The sequence below is a fragment of the Eschscholzia californica genome, unplaced genomic scaffold, assembly GCF_041429995.1.
Source record: "Eschscholzia californica isolate CP2 unplaced genomic scaffold, dmEscCali1.0.p SCAF_2, whole genome shotgun sequence".
Classification (NCBI taxonomy): domain Eukaryota; kingdom Viridiplantae; phylum Streptophyta; class Magnoliopsida; order Ranunculales; family Papaveraceae; genus Eschscholzia; species Eschscholzia californica.
Window position 1 is genome coordinate 19140490 of NW_028238309.1, and position 19539 is coordinate 19160028.

At 36.9% G+C, this 19539-nt stretch overlaps 1 protein-coding gene and 1 long non-coding RNA gene across 3 annotated transcripts; both read left to right on the forward strand.

Annotated features, from left to right (window-relative positions):
- Positions 1–10492: 10492 nt before the first annotated feature.
- Positions 10493–12602, forward strand: LOC147556710 (uncharacterized). 2 transcript variants are annotated; one of them, XR_015234935.1, is made up of 3 exons: positions 10493–10619; positions 11259–11326; positions 12389–12602. It is a non-coding gene; the product is annotated as an uncharacterized LOC147556710 (long non-coding RNA). The 2 variants fall into 2 exon arrangements; XR_015234936.1 differs by lacking the exon at positions 10493–10619 and adding an exon at positions 11120–11137.
- A 4125-nt stretch (positions 12603–16727) lies between these two features.
- Positions 16728–19312, forward strand: LOC147556711 (transcription factor bHLH87-like). Its single transcript, XM_086663547.1, has 2 exons — positions 16728–17385; positions 17567–19312. The coding sequence occupies exon 2, from the start codon at positions 17582–17584 to the stop codon at positions 18896–18898; it is 1317 nt and encodes a 438-aa protein (XP_086519673.1). The 5' UTR covers positions 16728–17385; positions 17567–17581; the 3' UTR covers positions 18899–19312.
- Positions 19313–19539: the final 227 nt, after the last annotated feature.

The following is a 19539-nucleotide window of genomic DNA, read 5'->3' on the forward strand; positions in this document are numbered from 1 at the left end:
TAAGAAGATGGTCCGAGCCCACCGACTCAAGGTGAGTGACACCAGAGGATGAATTTAAAGGGTTTGGGGCGCTGCTGGTTAGAGTCTTATTCAACAAGAGGGTAAGTGGGAGTGAAACAAGTTAGTTTTACGTCCTGTATGTGGGACATAATAAAATTGAGAAACAGTTAGGAAACTGACACATTAGGACACCAGACGAGGGTAAATTAATTGGGCATCGAGATCTAATATAGTGATAGATTAAGAGATGATAAGACTCGTTCAAAAGGAGGTTTAAAGAGATCAAACTAGAAATACTCTTAGAGAAAGATTCTACCCATCGCTCATTGAACACTGCTAAGCAAGACTCGGAATTTGGAAGTTCTGATGAACAAAAGCACACATGAGGGAGACACTTATGTCACAAAACATAAGATCGATTATGGAGATGATCGATGTTTACCCGCAGATCTAGAAATACAGAAATATTTGATGTCGTCGCCCATAAGCAACAGAGTGGGTCCTAGGATACTTGGAGCATCTAGGAGAGAGTCTCTGAAAGTAAAAGCTAAAGAAAGTCATAAAAAACAATCTTCCGAATATAAATATAGGAATCTTTCAGGAAGGACGACCAGGTGAAAAGGGGTTTTCACAGTGGGGGTCGTTGCAAACTCTACTAGTAAAGAAAGTACAATTAGGACTTAGGAAGTTTTAATTTCAGTTTTAGGAACTGATATTATCGTAAAGAGCTGATGAAGGAGTTCTTCAACATGATAATAATGAGCAAAGTGAAACAAAATGTGGATTGAATCCATAACTAAACTGTCACCTTAGATCAAACATGGGAGATGAACGAATTTAAAGAATTAGGGTCATGAAAGATTGCCCTAAAGAGACTTGTAAAATTGGGCACGTAAAGGAGGTTACGTGGGGAACTCACTTTTACAAACTCTAGTTATATGAAGTAAATCAGTTTATTTCCTTCATCTAAATTGTGGTTTAGAATTTAGACGACGGTCCAAAATAATAGAAAATTCTAGGTAGGTTTATTAGATACGTGATCTAATGAAAGAAACTCTGCTAAGTGAACATGGAAGCATTCCATTATATTATCCCTAGTCTAGGTCATTGGTTGGACAACAATGACTTAAGAAGACTAGCATGAGCGATTGACAAGATAGCTGATGAGACATGAAAATGTCCCATCTGAATCTCTTAACTCGGGTTAGTTAGTCCAGTTCGAGCGGTTACTGTGATGATTTGTTTGATTTTCTTTCTCAGGTCTCATTTACGGAGTTCGATGCGAAAACATCGTGATACAAACATACTTGAGGGGCAATTTGGTCATTTTAATGACAAGAGTATTCTAGTCAATATTAGTGCTCAGGTGAAAGTGGAGTTCATGACGAGTCCGTAGGTGAAAACGGAAGTGAAATCGAAACTCGAATGAGGAAACTAGAGCGGGTCAAATTTGAATCAAATTAGTTGACTAAAAGTCAACATATATTGTGTGACATGTGGACGCACAAATCAGCAAGTATTAGATGGTCTCCAATACTCTTTTTGATGCACCTAGCTACAACAAAGTTTTGCCACATTAAAGGATTAGCACCCACCAATCCTGTAGCCAGCTCACCACACGTGATTGATTCCCAAATTTTGGGTTGTTTCGTTCCATCCCTATCATGGTATTTGGCTGTTTAGTATTAAAAGGTTGGGATCTATTCTTTCCTTTTTTTTTATCTCATCTACAACCCACACCCATGATATCTTCTCTCTATAATTTTAAACCGAACCTTAAACAAAGAAAAAGAAAACTGTGTGAATGAAACAGAGAAGGAAATAGGGATTCGATGAAGAAGGAAATTTGATTGAATCTTTGACAGAGATGTGATTAAGGAGATAAAATCTTTGATAGAGTTGGTTGAAGAAGGTTATTAGAAATTTTCTTTAGAAATAGAAAGGGAGATTGATAGAGAAGTGAAAGTTTTTTTAAAGATTTTCAAAGAGCTATTCAGAGAAAGATGAGACCGAAAGATTGCTTAGAAGGACAGCTGGGATTCGATTAGCAATGAAAGAGATTTGAAGATTTCAGAAGAGAAGATCGGGCAGATTCTTTCTCTCTCTATATTCTCCATACTTCTAAATCCGAGATAACCGAACATAGAAAGAAAGAGAGATTTGAAGAAGGTCTCGGGTTAAGAATATTGAGTGTGTTACCATAACAGAGAGAGAGAGACCTATCGGCTGGTTATAAAAGAAAAGAGGTAGCAGCCATTGAAATCATCTCGGATTGGGGACTAAAAGCATCCTCCTCTCGAGCTCAATTTAACAGAGATATTAGAGAGAGAGAGAGTGATGTAGGGGGTCTCGGGTTAAACAGAAACGAAAAGAAAAAAAGAAACAGAGACAGAAAACCGTGGAGAGATCATCATCATCATCATCTACCTTTCTTCTTCTTCTTCTTCTGTTTGTAATTCTTCCTTTTTGTGAGAGAAAGAGAGAGTTGTATAGAGGGAAAGAGAAACAGAAAGAGAGCTATTGTAGAGAGAGAGAGAGAAACAGAAATTCGGTTTTAAAGAGATTAATTTGATTTTTCTTGATATTTGATCTCTCTTGTTGTTTATTACCTCCTAGTGAGAGAGAGGGAAATTAAAGAGAAAGAGAGAGAGAGATTACAGAAAGAGTGAGAAAGAAACAGAAAGAAAGAAGGTTGAAGAAGATGAGAAAATAGGTGAGAAAATAATTTTCTCACAGGGAAAATATTTCCGGGAAGACGAGAAAATCGTTTTCCCAGAGGGTGCGTTTGGCAGAGCAGTGGAAAATCAGAAGGAAATCACTTCCTTAGGCTCTGTTTGGCTGGAAAATTAGTAAGAAATTCAACTTTTCTACTTTTCTTTCCTTTTTCCATATATTTAAGCTTTCATCCTTTATCATGAAGAACTAATTTTATATCTAGGGTTTAGATGAAGTCGTACTAATCAATTTTTCGACAATTTATTAAAGTTTTTATTATTTTAACGATAATATCTTCCGGGTTTTTAGACCATCCATGGACTGAAAATCTGAGTTATACAAAGAACAATCGAATTAGACCAAATTAAATTGTCGTTAGAACTGATTATATGGATGAATTCAGAAAACCTAGACTCTCTCCCATTTGATTTCTCCCCATTTGAGTTTCACCTTTTTAATCGTTTTAATATTTTATTTATTTATTTATTTTCAAAACCAAAACCAAAATCAAGTTCAAAAATCTTATTACTTCCTAGTTTTAGAATAAATTTCACTTAGTCTCTGAGGAACGAACCGGTCTTACCGGAAATTATTACAACTTGACACCCGTGCACTTGCGGGTGTAGACCTATTTAGGGTAACCTTTTTAGGCCCATCAAGTTTTTGGCGCCGCTGCCGGGGACTAAGTTCAAAATTTTTTCTAAACTTGGAAAGTTTTTATTTTTGGTAAGTTTTTATTTTTGGCCACTTTGACTTGCTTCTCTATTTTTGGTGTGCAGGGCATTAAGGAGCGAAAGAGAAGGCGCAAACAAGGAGGAGGAGTCGAAAAGAAGAAATTTACAGTTTTATTTTATTTTATTTTTGGTGAGAGAGAGACTTTAGACTTTCTAGACTTTATTTTTGGATTTAAGTTTTGACCCTAATTTAAAGGGCATAAATTGTAACCGAAAAACCAAAACGAAGCCTCGGGTTCGAACACTCGCGGGGAGAGTGGCCCGAGTCGTCTGCAAAGGTCGTCGCCCGTCTCGAACGGGAGGTAACTTTCTCTAATCACCCACGAATCCCCTGTTAGTGGGTACTTTTTATAAGATCTTAGTAGTGCTTCCTCGGTTTTCGTGTTAAAAAAAAAAAAAAAAAAAAAAAGGACCAATAAAAAGGAATCGAGTGTAGTTTTTGCAAGTGTCAATTCCCATCTTGTGATCGTGCCTGATCATCATGGCGCATTTTTCTAATGGTTGGACATACCCTGTTGGTGATGATGACCTTGATATAACCTTAAGAGAATACCAACAGTTGCTTAACCAACGTGGTACGACTCTAAGAGATTGTCAACGACTTAACGAGGGGAATAGGCTAGTTGAGCCTAACCGAACTGGTATGACCCTAGGAGAGTACCAACAGATGTGTAGAGACGAGCCTAACCGACCGGGTATGACATTTCAGGATTATAAACGAATGTCTAGAAACAGTCCGATTAGTGAGTGGAGTAGACCATATGAGTCTGATCGATCTCATATGACATTAGGAGATTATCAGCAAATGTGTGGAGATGGTCCGATTAGCGATGGATATGGTCCGACGCCAAATATATATGAGAGACCTTATAGTCCACACTATTCTGAGACCAATGTCTTTAGAGACAGGTATGATCCTAATATGTACGGTGAGAGTTTTTATCAAGAGTCTTCATTTAATTACACTAGTGAGCCTTATTATGAGGAGACTCTTGAAGATAGATCTCGATCAGAGTCCGAGAGTCGTCTTATTGAGATTATGTCACAATTTACGACTCAAATGCAGCAGGATACTGAGTCCTTGGCTCAACAGATGAAAATGTTTAAGTCACAGTTATTCGCCGACGAGGAAGGGGGTTCACCACCCCAAACTCAGGAAGGTACTAGGTACGATGACGAGGTTAATACGTCTAACCCTAGTACTAAGTTAAATGTCGATGAATTTACTGATAATATCCTAGAGCCTGAAAGGTCTGATGACCTTGTTGTCTTGCTTCCTCCACCTATGTCATCTCACCATGATAGGACTGTATTAGACGTTGATATCCAGAATGACGGCGCTATGAGCAAGTTTGGGAATGACACTATTCTGAACTTTCCGACATTTGACACTTGTAAGGAGTCAGTCTTAGATGAAATCTTAGGAAGGCACGACACTATAAATGAATGCGAGGCCGCAGATGTCTTTGAGGACATTGATGACGCTAGAGACATGTTGAATAGTTTGTCAGACTGTTTACCTAAGGAAACCATGGACCTTGACGTGGTCCCCGAGCATATTGCCTTACCCTTAGAGTCTAGTTTGACCTTTCACATGGTCTCAGACTCGGTTGTTGATCCCTTTTGGGACACTTCAGATGTCTCCTCGAGAACATCTATGGAAATAGTGGATATTCTATCCACTAAACTTGCAGATGACTTTCTGCCTTCGACGGATATATTGGCCCTTCATTGTTATGTCGATCCTTTTGATGACTTTCTAGTCATTGGTCCGAGTATTTATAGTTACTTAGTGGACTGTGCATCCACTAAGTTTGGGGATTGCCCCTCTTCTTTGATAGTCTCACATGCACTCTCTGCAATTCACAAAAATGTGAGACTATCGTTCACTGATAAATTTGTGTTTTGGGTGGACCCACAGATGTATCGAATATTGGTTTACAGTTAATCACATATCTGTAATCCAGTAGGTTAATTCTTTTTATTTTTTCGAATCATCTGTTTCGTCTGGCTGAAGACGTTAAACTTAGCGCTTTCTGGGAGGCAACCCATGCAGAGGACGCTGAATCGGGTAATATCTCTCCCTTCATCCTGTTATTTTTGCATTGTCTTCAGAACATTGAGGACAATGTTCGGTTTAAGTTTGGGGATAGGGGATTGAATTTTTTTGCTAAGTCCTTATTTCAAAAATTCAAAAGGGTTCAAAATTTTAAAATTTTTGGATTGAAAAAGTGAGTCTAATTGTTTTTGCTTGTTAATAGTTATAGAGTCTAGTTTGTCAGACTATCCGTTTGCTAAAGTTTTTTCCACGAATTTCGAGTCTTGAAGTTGTTTGTGCACTAGCCATGTGAGTGTTAGATAGGTGAAGAGTTGACTTTTCTGAGAGAACTTAATCAATCATTAGTGGAGACTTAACCTATGTGAGATTCTGAGCCTTTCTTATTGTTTTGAGTGATCTCTTCTGAGCTAATTCTGAGTAGAATGAAGAGCTACTCAACCTCGCAACATTCATTAGAGCTCAGTTGATCTCTTCAGTTCGAATTTTACAACCACTAGGGATGTCATCAGGAAGTAAACCCTTCTCTTGTAGTCTGAGAAACTTGAAAGCAGTGTCAACTAGAGGAAGATAGGAACCTCATCCATCATTTAGAACCCTGAGAATAAGGCATGAAGCAAAATGAAGAGAATATTACCAAGGAAATAATAATTTCAAGAAAGTTCTTTGTGTATTTGAGTTTGATTACCAGAAGCGTATTAAAAAAAAAAAAAAAAAAAAAAAAAAAAAAAAAAAAAAAAAAAAGAAATAGAAAAATCAAAGAAAAAAAGTGTGGTTGTGTAGCTGTGTTTAAGTGTTTATTCCCTGAAGTAGTTCTTGAAGATTTGAAGACGTCGAGTTCTCAGGAGTTTTAGTCACATCATCATTAGTGTTTATCGACCTCTAGGAAGCATTGTTAGATAGTAGATCAGGTGAGAAGAGTTGGTTAGCTTTCCCATTCCGTATTAGTGGTTGTTTCCTTCTTTGAGATCAGTCGTCCACAAAATTTTAGTCTATCTTTTTCATGTGTTGAGTTTTCCTTCATATTCATACTCGCGCATTGAGTGAGCCATTTCTGAGTGACTTTAATTTTCGAGTGTATGACCGTGAGGCAGTAGTCGAGGCGAAATGTATCGAGACGGTAATCAAGGTCTTGTCTTTTCAGAACCGAAATGATACTCATATTGGCTGGTCACGTGCACTTCGAGTCTTGATTACTAGTGAAGAGATTTTTAGCATTTGTATGGTCTAGTTGACTTAGATTTTATTTCTATTAGCTTTCAAAAACTTATCTCAGATAAGCATTTTTAGTCCATGTCATATTTAGACCCTTCTGGATTTTTGAGATCTTTGAATTTTGTGGGTATATTCACTGCAAACCCTCACGAGACAAAACTCGTCCTCTAGGGCAACCTAGAGGTTTAACGGCTTGTTGCACGAGCTAAGTGCAATCGTGATTCCCTACGAAAGTGGTGAATTGGGCTTAGTTTTATTTTTCTGTTTTGCTCGAGGACTAGCAAAATCTAAGTTTGGGGATGTTTGATGAGACATGAAAATGTCCCATCTGAATCTCTTAACTCGGGTTAGTTAGTCCAGTTCGAGCGGTTACTGTGATGATTTGTTTGATTTTCTTTCTCAGGTCTCATTTACGGAGTTCGATGCGAAAACATCGTGATACAAACATACTTGAGGGGCAATTTGGTCATTTTAATGACAAGAGTATTCTAGTCAATATTAGTGCTCAGGTGAAAGTGGAGTTCATGACGAGTCCGTAGGTGAAAACGGAAGTGAAATCGAAACTCGAATGAGGAAACTAGAGCGGGTCAAATTTGAATCAAATTAGTTGACTAAAAGTCAACATATATTGTGTGACATGTGGACGCACAAATCAGCAAGTATTAGATGGTCTCCAATACTCTTTTTGATGCACCTAGCTACAACAAAGTTTTGCCACATTAAAGGATTAGCACCCACCAATCCTGTAGCCAGCTCACCACACGTGATTGATTCCCAAATTTTGGGTTGTTTCGTTCCATCCCTATCATGGTATTTGGCTGTTTAGTATTAAAAGGTTGGGATCTATTCTTTCCTTTTTTTTTATCTCATCTACAACCCACACCCATGATATCTTCTCTCTATAATTTTAAACCGAACCTTAAACAAAGAAAAAGAAAACTGTGTGAATGAAACAGAGAAGGAAATAGGGATTCGATGAAGAAGGAAATTTGATTGAATCTTTGACAGAGATGTGATTAAGGAGATAAAATCTTTGATAGAGTTGGTTGAAGAAGGTTATTAGAAATTTTCTTTAGAAATAGAAAGGGAGATTGATAGAGAAGTGAAAGTTTTTTTAAAGATTTTCAAAGAGCTATTCAGAGAAAGATGAGACCGAAAGATTGCTTAGAAGGACAGCTGGGATTCGATTAGCAATGAAAGAGATTTGAAGATTTCAGAAGAGAAGATCGGGCAGATTCTTTCTCTCTCTATATTCTCCATACTTCTAAATCCGAGATAACCGAACATAGAAAGAAAGAGAGATTTGAAGAAGGTCTCGGGTTAAGAATATTGAGTGTGTTACCATAACAGAGAGAGAGAGACCTATCGGCTGGTTATAAAAGAAAAGAGGTAGCAGCCATTGAAATCATCTCGGATTGGGGACTAAAAGCATCCTCCTCTCGAGCTCAATTTAACAGAGATATTAGAGAGAGAGAGAGTGATGTAGGGGGTCTCGGGTTAAACAGAAACGAAAAGAAAAAAAGAAACAGAGACAGAAAACCGTGGAGAGATCATCATCATCATCATCTACCTTTCTTCTTCTTCTTCTTCTGTTTGTAATTCTTCCTTTTTGTGAGAGAAAGAGAGAGTTGTATAGAGGGAAAGAGAAACAGAAAGAGAGCTATTGTAGAGAGAGAGAGAGAAACAGAAATTCGGTTTTAAAGAGATTAATTTGATTTTTCTTGATATTTGATCTCTCTTGTTGTTTATTACCTCTTAGTGAGAGAGAGGGAAATTAAAGAGAAAGAGAGAGAGAGATTACAGAAAGAGTGAGAAAGAAACAGAAAGAAAGAAGGTTGAAGAAGATGAGAAAATAGGTGAGAAAATAATTTTCTCACAGGGAAAATATTTCCGGGAAGACGAGAAAATCGTTTTCCCAGAGGGTGCGTTTGGCAGAGCAGTGGAAAATCAGAAGGAAATCACTTCCTTAGGCTCTGTTTGGCTGGAAAATTAGTAAGAAATTCAACTTTTCTACTTTTCTTTCCTTTTTCCATATATTTAAGCTTTCATCCTTTATCATGAAGAACTAATTTTATATCTAGGGTTTAGATGAAGTCGTACTAATCAATTTTTCGACAATTTATTAAAGTTTTTATTATTTTAACGATAATATCTTCCGGGTTTTTAGACCATCCATGGACTGAAAATCTGAGTTATACAAAGAACAATCGAATTAGACCAAATTAAATTGTCGTTAGAACTGATTATATGGATGAATTCAGAAAACCTAGACTCTCTCCCATTTGATTTCTCCCCATTTGAGTTTCACCTTTTTAATCGTTTTAATATTTTATTTATTTATTTATTTTCAAAACCAAAACCAAAATCAAGTTCAAAAATCTTATTACTTCCTAGTTTTAGAATAAATTTCACTTAGTCTCTGAGGAACGAACCGGTCTTACCGGAAATTATTACAACTTGACACCCGTGCACTTGCGGGTGTAGACCTATTTAGGGTAACCTTTTTAGGCCCATCAATAGCGTTGTTTCTTGGGATATGGGAATAGAAGTATTCAAGTCAACTTCATGGGTGTATGAGATACACTAGAAACCCACCAAGTGAGAGTGCTTCAAGAGTTGAAGATATGAACGTCATAACTCTCATTTAGCAAATTGGAAAGATTCCTCAAAACATGAGTACTCACTCATCTTATGTAAGGAATGCCGAGTCTTGGTCCCGTCAAACGCCGCGTCGTGAAAGGAGGTTATAAAAACGGAGGTCGGGTGAAACAGGATAGACATGAAGCTGAGTGGGAGTACAAGAATGAAATAGGTCTTCCTAACGAAAGTTGGGATAAAGTATCTCTAGGCCACTTGAGGAGTGACAACTGACAATGCATGGTCGTGCTCAAATGAATTAAAGAGTTAATCATTTGATTTGACAATTTGTCCTCCCGATCAAGAAATTCTGAAAAGTGTGACGTATCAGATGAGATATGAAAAGACGTCGAAATCGAGCATTGCACTTGTTCTAAGTACAAGTGGGAGACTGAAGGATATATCCTTGCGGTCTGAAGGAATGTCGTTCCGAAGGAGTGCCCTTCGACCAAGATGGCAATGCGTACGATTTGGCTCATAGGAATGATGACCTTATTTGGAAGATCAATCAGCCCGGTTCAATTAGGAGTCGTAATGCTTAGCTAGAAGCCGCTTACGACTGTCGGGTCACTTCGGTTATTCGCGACTAACATAGACCGGATCCTACAACGGGTTACACATAAGAGTGGTAACTTGAACAGCGAGAATAGACTAGTGGGAAGTGGCATATAGATGGATATGATCCAGCCTGATATTTCTTAAAAGATAGAAAAAAATCGGGCTCGAAAAGAAAGCCCGGAAAAGTGTAAAACCTACTTTTGGGCCAACTAGGTCAAGCTGTTTAACGGATTGACCTGTGACATCCCATGTTTTCGGTTAAACAAATAAAAGACAACAGCTAGAAGAGGGGCTATTTGACATTTAGAAAAAGTCAAAATAAGGGCCAAATGGTAATTAATGGAAGTTGATTTAGTTGGATAAATATATGAGGGTACTTGTTCATTAAGTTTATAAGATTACAGGGGCTGGTTTATCAGGTGTATAAAATTTAAGGACTTAAAATAGACTATATCATATGGCCACCTTGTGCAACAACACATGGCTGCCATTTCTTTTAAACTCAAAAACCAAAATGACCTTCCCTGCTACACGTGCCCATTAAATGGCCACCATTTAAACTCATTTTTCACTTTTCTTAATTAATTCCATGAACAACTTAACCTTAGAAAACCAAAGAGGAATATTGGCCGTTTAGGGTTCCGAAGGTCCCGTCGTCAATTTCTTCGCGCTCGGTTGTCGGAATTCAACGAAACTTGTTCCAGGTAATCCCATTCGACTTGTTTTACATATCTATCCGTTCCGAATTTTCAATTTCGTCCGTATTTGGTAGATTTATGATGGTTATATCGATAACTGTATAGTTGTACTAATTTCATTTGGGATCAAAATTTGGAGCTCTATAGACGATTATTATTCCATTTCTTCGAATGGTTTGTGTTTAAAAACATGTTTAGGAGATGGTAGACTATTTCGGGGTGTCCAAATATAGACGGGGTGCTGCCGAATTATTTTAATGCTCGAATTTCATATTTGGACCGTTTTAGAATGAATTGGAATAGAAATAGTTATCCGAATTTTGTCATATTTCATGTGAATGGACAGTTTCAGCTATAGATTTATTGTATGGAGTTCATTATATGATTTTGTCAGCTTATGAAGACTCTAAACTGAAAAATAAAGTTTATGGAAAGTTAGTTGGTTGGTTTGTATACATTTCGGGTATTCAGTGGATATGGCTATGAAAGTTAGAGACCAATTCGGTTACTTGAAGTCTTCCAAAGTTAGCGAATTTGCTTTTAAGTTTTCATGATTTTGTCTTAATGATTCTTTTTATTTACGAAGGTTCTTAGTATAAGAACCTAATGTTTCTTTTCGGTTTTGGTTATTCTTCCTTATCCCAGAGTATGCGAATGAGGAGGAATTTGGTCGTCTGGTAGGCGGGGAGGTCTTTGGTGATACAAGGACTGAGGTAGGGGTTCTGAATCCTTTATCCAACATGGTTTTATAGATAATGAATATACTAGATTCTATAGTTATATATGCGTCATTATAACTAGAGTTTAGGTAGCATGAAACTCGATTTATGTGATGAACTGAAATATGGTTGAATGGTTTTACTGCGATATGAGAAAAGTTTTCGAACTGTTTTGCGATGATTGCGAACTACTTAGGATTTTTTTGTATATACCCGACTGCGTATTATGTCAACCTACGGGCACGTAGCCATTGAGGGTAGGTGACATGTGGACACGGTTGTGATCCGTGTGAGACCGGTGAGGTGGGCGACACTAATCATGAGACCTATGGGAGTAGAGTGCTTCACTTGCTGGCCATTGGTGCTCGTGCCTCCAGCTCGAGGCTCAGGGCCGTACACCCTGACCGCTCGCCTGTGAGGTGACATTGATTGAGATCCCTCTGCTTTGTGGCGATATGACTCTTGGTTGATCCACTTCCGTGTTTGATAAGATAATGAATCGAATATGAATATTGGTTTTGATAAATGAATGAAACTGATTTTAAAAGATCGCACTAGATGCATGACAGGGTACCGAAGAGAATGAGGTTCAGGTCCTTCCATGGTAATTGGGGGACGGCTCTCTTATTCGAACTCGGTGATCAAAAACGTATTTAGATACTTAAGGTATATATTTATCATGAGGTAAACTCTTCAATGATTGCGGAGTCCCTTAGTGGGAGAGGGGCTTACCGGCTAGGGGTAAGTCTCTTTCTCGAGGAGACGTAGTGCATTAGCTAGTGCCATAAATGGGCTGCTACTATCTAACGCACTCTAGGTTCTCCTGGGGAACTCTCCTCTTATTGGGAGTGCACCATGGGTGAGTAGCTAATCACTGCTATTGCTTGCTAGATTAAGGAAAATGGTTTTGTATATAGTATATATGGTAACTGGTTTGATAACTCGTTTTGTCATGATGTTTACAACTTATTAAATGAACTTTTGAAAACGTGATGGGTTTTGGATTGGTCTTTTACCAGAATAACTCGTGTCGGTGAGTATTCTGACCCCTACCAGTTGTTAGTGTGCAGGTGCTTGGTTGTAGCCTCGAGGCGGAGTTGTATTCCAGCCGGTGATCTTGTCTAACGAGGCTAGAGGTGTTGCGTCGTTTTCTTTGGTTTTCGTTTATTGGTTTTCCATTATTTTAAAGTTATGTAGTTATTGCAGAACTGAACTCTAATATGTATATATATAACACTTAGAGTTGTTTATAGATTGTATCGGTGTTTTATGAGGCGTTTGTATGTTTGTGGTTCGGGTTTCGACCCGAAACTGAGTTGAGTTTGTTTAGCTTCCGCTCGATAGTTTATGTCTTTGTGTATGCGAATGTATGGTTTGCATGACAGGTTTACAGGTGCGACCGGTTCGATTTACAGAGGAAACTCTGTCAGATTTTTGTCTCGTCTTTGAGTTGCCGGGGCGTGGTCGTGTCTATTTTGGGACACGGGCGTCACAGACCTTAGCCGGCCAAAAGGAGGTTTTGGGCCGGACATACTAAGCCCATTAAGGGGCTAGTCTGGTCCGCCAAACACAGGGGAATTCCTAATAGGACTTTGGTCCTAATAGGGATTTTCAGCCAGATGGGACTCCGACAAAGCTTGTCTTTTCTGTGGGACTTAAAGGAAACCTTTTTGAATCAACCTCTACTAAGGGATTTCCTATATAAGTACCAATTTAGAGTTCAGAAAAGGTGAGGAATTTTCTCAGAAGGAAATCATTCTCTTCACACAACTATTGGAGAAAGAGGATTTCAGAGAAAAAGTTCTCATTCTATCTATCAAGTCTAGAAGAAGGAGTTCTTCATATCAACCTTCAAAAAGGTCCTAGCTGACTGAAAGGAGGGAGTTCAAGTTATACATTCGGTGTTAAAGATGTCCTTCTGAAGGAGTATCCTTCGACCAAGGTGGCAATGCGTACAATTTGTTAGTTAGGATGACGATGACTTTATCCGGAAGATCATCTAGTCCTGTCTAATTAAGGATCGTAATGCTTAGCTAGAAGCCGCTTACAATCGTCGGATCACTTCGGTAATCCGCGACTAACATAGACCGGATCCTACAACGGGTTACACCAAAGAGTGGTGGCTTGATCGGAGAGAGTTGACTCGTGGGAGCTTGCTTATAGATGGATATAATCCAGTCTGATAGTGTTCAAAAGATAGAAAAGAATCGGGCTCGAAAAGGGAGTCCGAAAAAGGCGAAAAGCACACTTTATGGGCCGGGAAGGGAATAATCCCTTTAAGGGATTCCCCTGGCCGGTCATAAGAGCAAGATGGGCCGACCAAAACAAGCCCATTAGGGGTTGTTATGGCCGGCCATGCCTAAAGGAAACCCTAATTAGGGTTTTTCCTTAAATAGAGAGTTTTGATATGGAGTAATTAAATTCCTTTTTGTGCTTATCTTTTCTGAAGGGACTTTTAGGATTCCTTATTTGAGTAGGACTACTATGGTAATGCCTATATAAGAACCAGTTCTAAGTTCAGAAAAGCGGTGGATTTTTCTCAAGCGAAAACATCATCTCCCTCACAAGATACAGCTAGTGGAGAGGAAGGGTTTTAGAGGAAAACTCCCAATCTATCTATGGAGTCAAAAGAAGAATAGTTTTTTTTTTCTCAACCTTCAATGGACTTCTAGCGAACAACAAAGTTTAGAGTCAAATAAAACGGTGCAACGAAGAGATTTAGAGATGAGATTAATTTTAAAAATGAATTTGAAGCACATATTGTAAAAAGAAATTATTAGAAAAGAAAACTGAACCTATATGAAGAACACAGACTCGTGAACCATCCGGTAATCTAAAATAAAGGTTAGGTGGTGCAACCGAATATGTAGAAAAATGAGTAAGCGCCGAACAGATATGTTTGGCTGTGCCAAATCGATAACCCATGGAGGAGAAAAAGAGGAATAGAACGTACCTGTGAGGTTGATTTGAAGGGTTTCGATGGAAGAAGTGATAGCCGGCTGCTTCTGTTGATCCGAAAGCGCTATAAGTGACTTATATTTGTCGACGGTGAGCGACGATGCTAAGGGCACCGAATTGCCGGTCGGTTCTTTAACCGAAGCGGCTAGTTGGTCTGGCTGATTGCGGTTGCGTGGGCAAGCACCGATTTGAGGGGGATAGCCATTAAGTTGTATTTATAGGGATACAAAGGGTTTAGGATTTTCTTATCAGGAGATACAGTACTAAACTAAAATATACAAGACATAACTTCCTAATTATTACATGGACCGAGTCCACTCAGTTGGCCGAGTAGAAGTCGGGTCGGTGTCTCCTAATAAAAATCTTAAGTTCTTCAATAGGACAGGTATTTTTAAGTGCATCCTTAAAAGACTGATTGTTTAATCATGATATAAATTATACACCATAAAAATCTAAGGATGTGTTTGATATCTTTTATTTCCATGGAAATAAAAGAATTTCCATGGAAATAAAAGAATTTCCATGGAAATAGGTATTTCCACCGTTTGATACGAAGTATAATTCCATGGCTTTAATTACCTAGGGAATCTATTTCCATGAAATAGTTCACTTTTAATTCCTTGCTCCCCCTCCGAATTAGTTTCCATGGAAAATCAAAAATCAAAATAAAAATATTTTAATGTATTCGGATACTTGAAACCTAATATTTATCTCCATATATGTTCAAAATGACATTTTTACCCATAAAGTTTAGCAGAATAAACTTTTACTTATACATTGAGCAAATGACATTTTTGTCCTTCTTACCAAATGGCATGTTTACAAAGTTGTCAAAATGACATTTTGGCTTTATACAACCAAAATTACATTTTTACCCTTTTATAATATCAAATTGACATTTTACCCTTATATTGTCAAAATAACATTTTTACCCTTAATAATATCAAAATGACATTTTTAACCTTATGTGATCAGAATGACATTCTTACCTTTATCTTGTAAAAATGGCATGTCCGCACTTTTACATTAAAATGACAATTTTACCCTTTTATATTAGTAAAATCTCTTTTTTATCTATACATTGTCATTTTGAAAACATAAGGGTAAAAGTGTAATTTCGACACCATAAGGATGAAAATGTAATTTTGGCAACATAATAGTAAAAATATCATTTTGACTACATAAAGAGTGAATAAAAATTCTTCATTGAATATTATATTCGTAGAAGTTAGTTGTCAACCAAATAACAGAATTCGTAATTCCGCAGAATAACAAATGACTACCAAACGAAAGAACTCTTATTTCCATGGAATAAATTCTGTGGAAGACTTTCCATGGAACTCTTTTATTTCCATGAAATTATTTCCCTGATATCAAACACAACCTAATAGGATCTGCATATATTCATGAGTGGTAAATCTACTCTGACGGACAATGTCTTGTACACGCCTCCACGGATTACATTTTTGCTAATGTCCATTTATATTTTCTTAAGCTTTTCCAACAATAGTTGGCTCAATTTGTTGGGTGAAAAGTGTTTATGAACTATTCTGCTACTTGAGATGCTCTTAATTTTGCTTAACAAAGAACTCTTTTTTTTCCTTTAAAATGCATATAAAATTTAGATTTTTCTTCATACAGAAAACTCATTACAAACACTGCTTGTCTCTTAAAAATCTTAACGTTATACAATATAAAGGATCGATGGTCTCTCCAATAATCCAATGGAGAGATGTACATGTGACCACTCAACCAAAGTGAATTCCCGTACCATATATCATAGAAATAAATTCTAATTAGATATTCAAAAAATTAAAATTATATATTTTCAACAATTAACACATATGTACTTTCTTTTGTAAGTTGCTTGGAGAGTCTTGGACAAATTCTAATGTCTTGTGAGAGAGAGGGGTGAAGTTAAGAAGAAAACACTTCACAAATTGATTCAACTACTTAAAGACACAAATGTAGGATACTTGATTTAAGGTTATGATTCTGATTCAACAGGTTTAGGTAACAAAAAACTAGATAGTGGAGGAATCAGTACTCTGTCTAGCACAAGTATATCTGAAACTTCATTAAGATGAGTTCTATGAAAATTAATTAACAATTTAATTAGTCACCAAAAACTTCATTATTAGTTAATTAAGTCCATTGTCATAAAACTAATTAAGAACTCCATGCTTCATCTGCACAAATATTCTTTAAAAATGTTTGCTCGTGCACCCTTATACTCCCATTTATATATTATACATCTTTTTGAACTGAGATCCTTAAAATCAGTTAAAAATTCATATTTTATTACTGATTCATTCTGTTTTTTAATACTTCAATTTGTACTTTGAGTACTTAAGGTTCATATAAGATCTTGCTTTTGTAGTTGATTACCTACTCATAAGTCTCATATAAATTAATTTGTAAACTTCATATAACTTTTGAGTTACAACTTAACCATATTTGAGGCTTTTACAATCTAGTTTGGTGATCATTTGTGGATTTTCTCAAGGTAAAAAGAGCTAGAGCTTTTTTCTTCAACCCTAGTCACTTTTCTCTCTCTCTCTCTCTCCATCTTGTTCTTCACCATTTTGACTAAAAAAGGACATACACTTAAAGTTCCAAAGTACCCAAATTTTGGTTTTCCATGTTCTTCTTGTTTTGGGGTTTTTCACTTTGATCTGTTTCATTTTGAATCAAGTGTTGTTTAGGGTCTTGAGAAGTTATTGGGATTCTTTTATGTTAGTACATTTCAAGACTATTGTTGTCCTTATAATTTTTTATTAAATTTGTTTGTTTGGGACTTTGAATATATAGATGGAGGACTACTTCTACTAGATAAAATTGGTTGCTTAAACTGACGTTATCGATGACTTTTTTTCGTTTTCTTGATCACAGTTATTTTGAAACGGCTTCGAAAGGGTTGTTGATGTGAATACAACATTATACGTACAAGTTGATTCGTAACCAGCCTAAGAATATCCAACTTTCATTCTGTTACATGAGGTCATGATATATGCTTCAAGTTGAAGGCAGATATACGAGTCTTTTAGCCTGTTTCTTTGCTCTTCAGACGAACGGTTACTCTCCCGAAAAACACGGTGCCATTCTTGACTTGGAAAACTTTGTTGTTTATTATATTGTAGCATAAATGTTGTATTTCATTGTTCACAATCTTACTATATAATTCAACTAGCTAGGAATAGTTTTCATGATTCTTGATTGAATAGAAGTTTTCTTGACTTCATTTCTAATTTTATTGTTTTCTCCATTGGGTTTCAGATTGATTTGGACTTCATGGAAAATTTGGGTTGGAATTTACACATCAAAAACATGTCAAATGTTCAAAGACATGATATCGAAAGTTTCGTGACTTCTTGTGCTGGTTACAGCAACATCAATAGTGGGAAAATGGATCTTGTTCATGAAGATTTATTTGGCCTAGGTTCAATGCTTCAAGGATTTAAAACATGGAATGCTAGGTCGAATTCGGAGAAAGTAATTAGCCAACAACATCTACTTCCATCTTTAGATTCCATTAATTTGCCTTCGGATAATATTCTTGCAAAATCAGGAGAAATATTAAGCACTCAACTATGTGTTTCTCCTTTGATCAATAGTCCTTATATGATGAACCCACTGAGTGTTTTAGTGGGAGATTATGAATTGGAAGATCAAATTCAATTCAGTAACAATGGCGTAAGAGAAAGTAAAGTCGGGTTCTCTTCCAGATCGAATGAGTCGCTTGAGTGTTTGTTATCGACAACAAACGAAAGCAACAACACTGATGCATCAATGGAGGATGATGGTATTTCATTGATCTTTTCTGATTGCAGGACTTTATTGAACTCAAACAATGCTGTTTCATCAGGAGAGTCTGATAACAACTGTTATAAAACTGATAATCAAGTTTCTTCGAATTTAAGATCTTCACCAAATAGTAGGCCTAGTTCTTCTAAGAGATCAAATAAGGAGCAGCAAGAACCCATCAAAGTGATGAGTATGGACTATAATTCTCTTGAACTTCTTCACTCTGATGCTGCTAATACTATACAAGGTGGTTTCTGGCTCATCTCGGACGAGAACCCGTCCAAATTACCGAAGAAACCGAGATTGGAGAAGCAACAAAAGACAGCCAATATAAACTTCCAGAACCCTAACTCTTCTATATCTTCGGATATGGTCGATGTAGAACCAGATACTGAAGCAATTGCATATATGAAGGAGATGATTTATAGAGCAGCAGCTTTTAGGCCAGTCAATTTAGGGTTAGAATTAGTTGAGAAGCCAAAGAGGAAGAATGTTAGAATATCAAGTGATCCACAAACTGTAGCTGCAAGACAAAGAAGGGAGAGAATAAGTGAAAGGATTAGGGTTTTGCAAAAGTTGGTTCCTGGTGGAAGCAAAATGGATACAGCATCAATGCTTGATGAAGCTGCAAACTATCTTAAATTCTTAAGATCACAAGTTAAAGCCTTAGAATCCATGGGAAATAACAAGCAGCTTGATTCTGTTAATTACACCACCAATTTATCCCCACCACCACCACCACTAGCAACATTTAACCAACAAAACTTCCACATGCAGAACTTTTTTCCATACCCAAAACCCTAATTCAGTACATGCTCAAACTATCATTCCCTAATTATGAGTTCATCATGATCATGATCACTGACAACAAGAACCCATTCATGCATAATCATCTCAAATTAAACCCATTAAAAATAATTTGACCCATTAATCTTCATCATCATGATAACATGATTTTGGGTTCAAAAAGTTCAACAACATTTGCAGAAATAACATCTCCTCCTAATCATCAGTTCATGAGAACACTCACAGAAGAATTAACAAAAGTTTTAATTAAAAGTTAATCAATTATAAGAGTTATGATTAAGTTCTAGTGTTTGGAAAGTTAGGTACCACTTTATGTCTTTTCTTGTTTTTGAATTGTTTAGGTCTTATTATCTGTGTACTCTAAAGCATGCTTTTCATTGAGATCATTAATGGATGCTTTTTTTTATACTATTAGCTTTTGAAACTTGGCAATAAATACTAGTACTAAATTTTTTACTTTTTTACTTATGAGCTGAATTGATGCAAAGACATTCTCTTAGAGGCAATAAAATTTCAGTTTTGTGTTTTGTGTTTGAATTCCCTTAAGCGTGCCCTTGGATTCCACCACTTCTATAGTGCCTATCACATGTCTCTCTCTCTCTCTCTTTCTCTTTCTTTTAATTATTTATCTACATGGT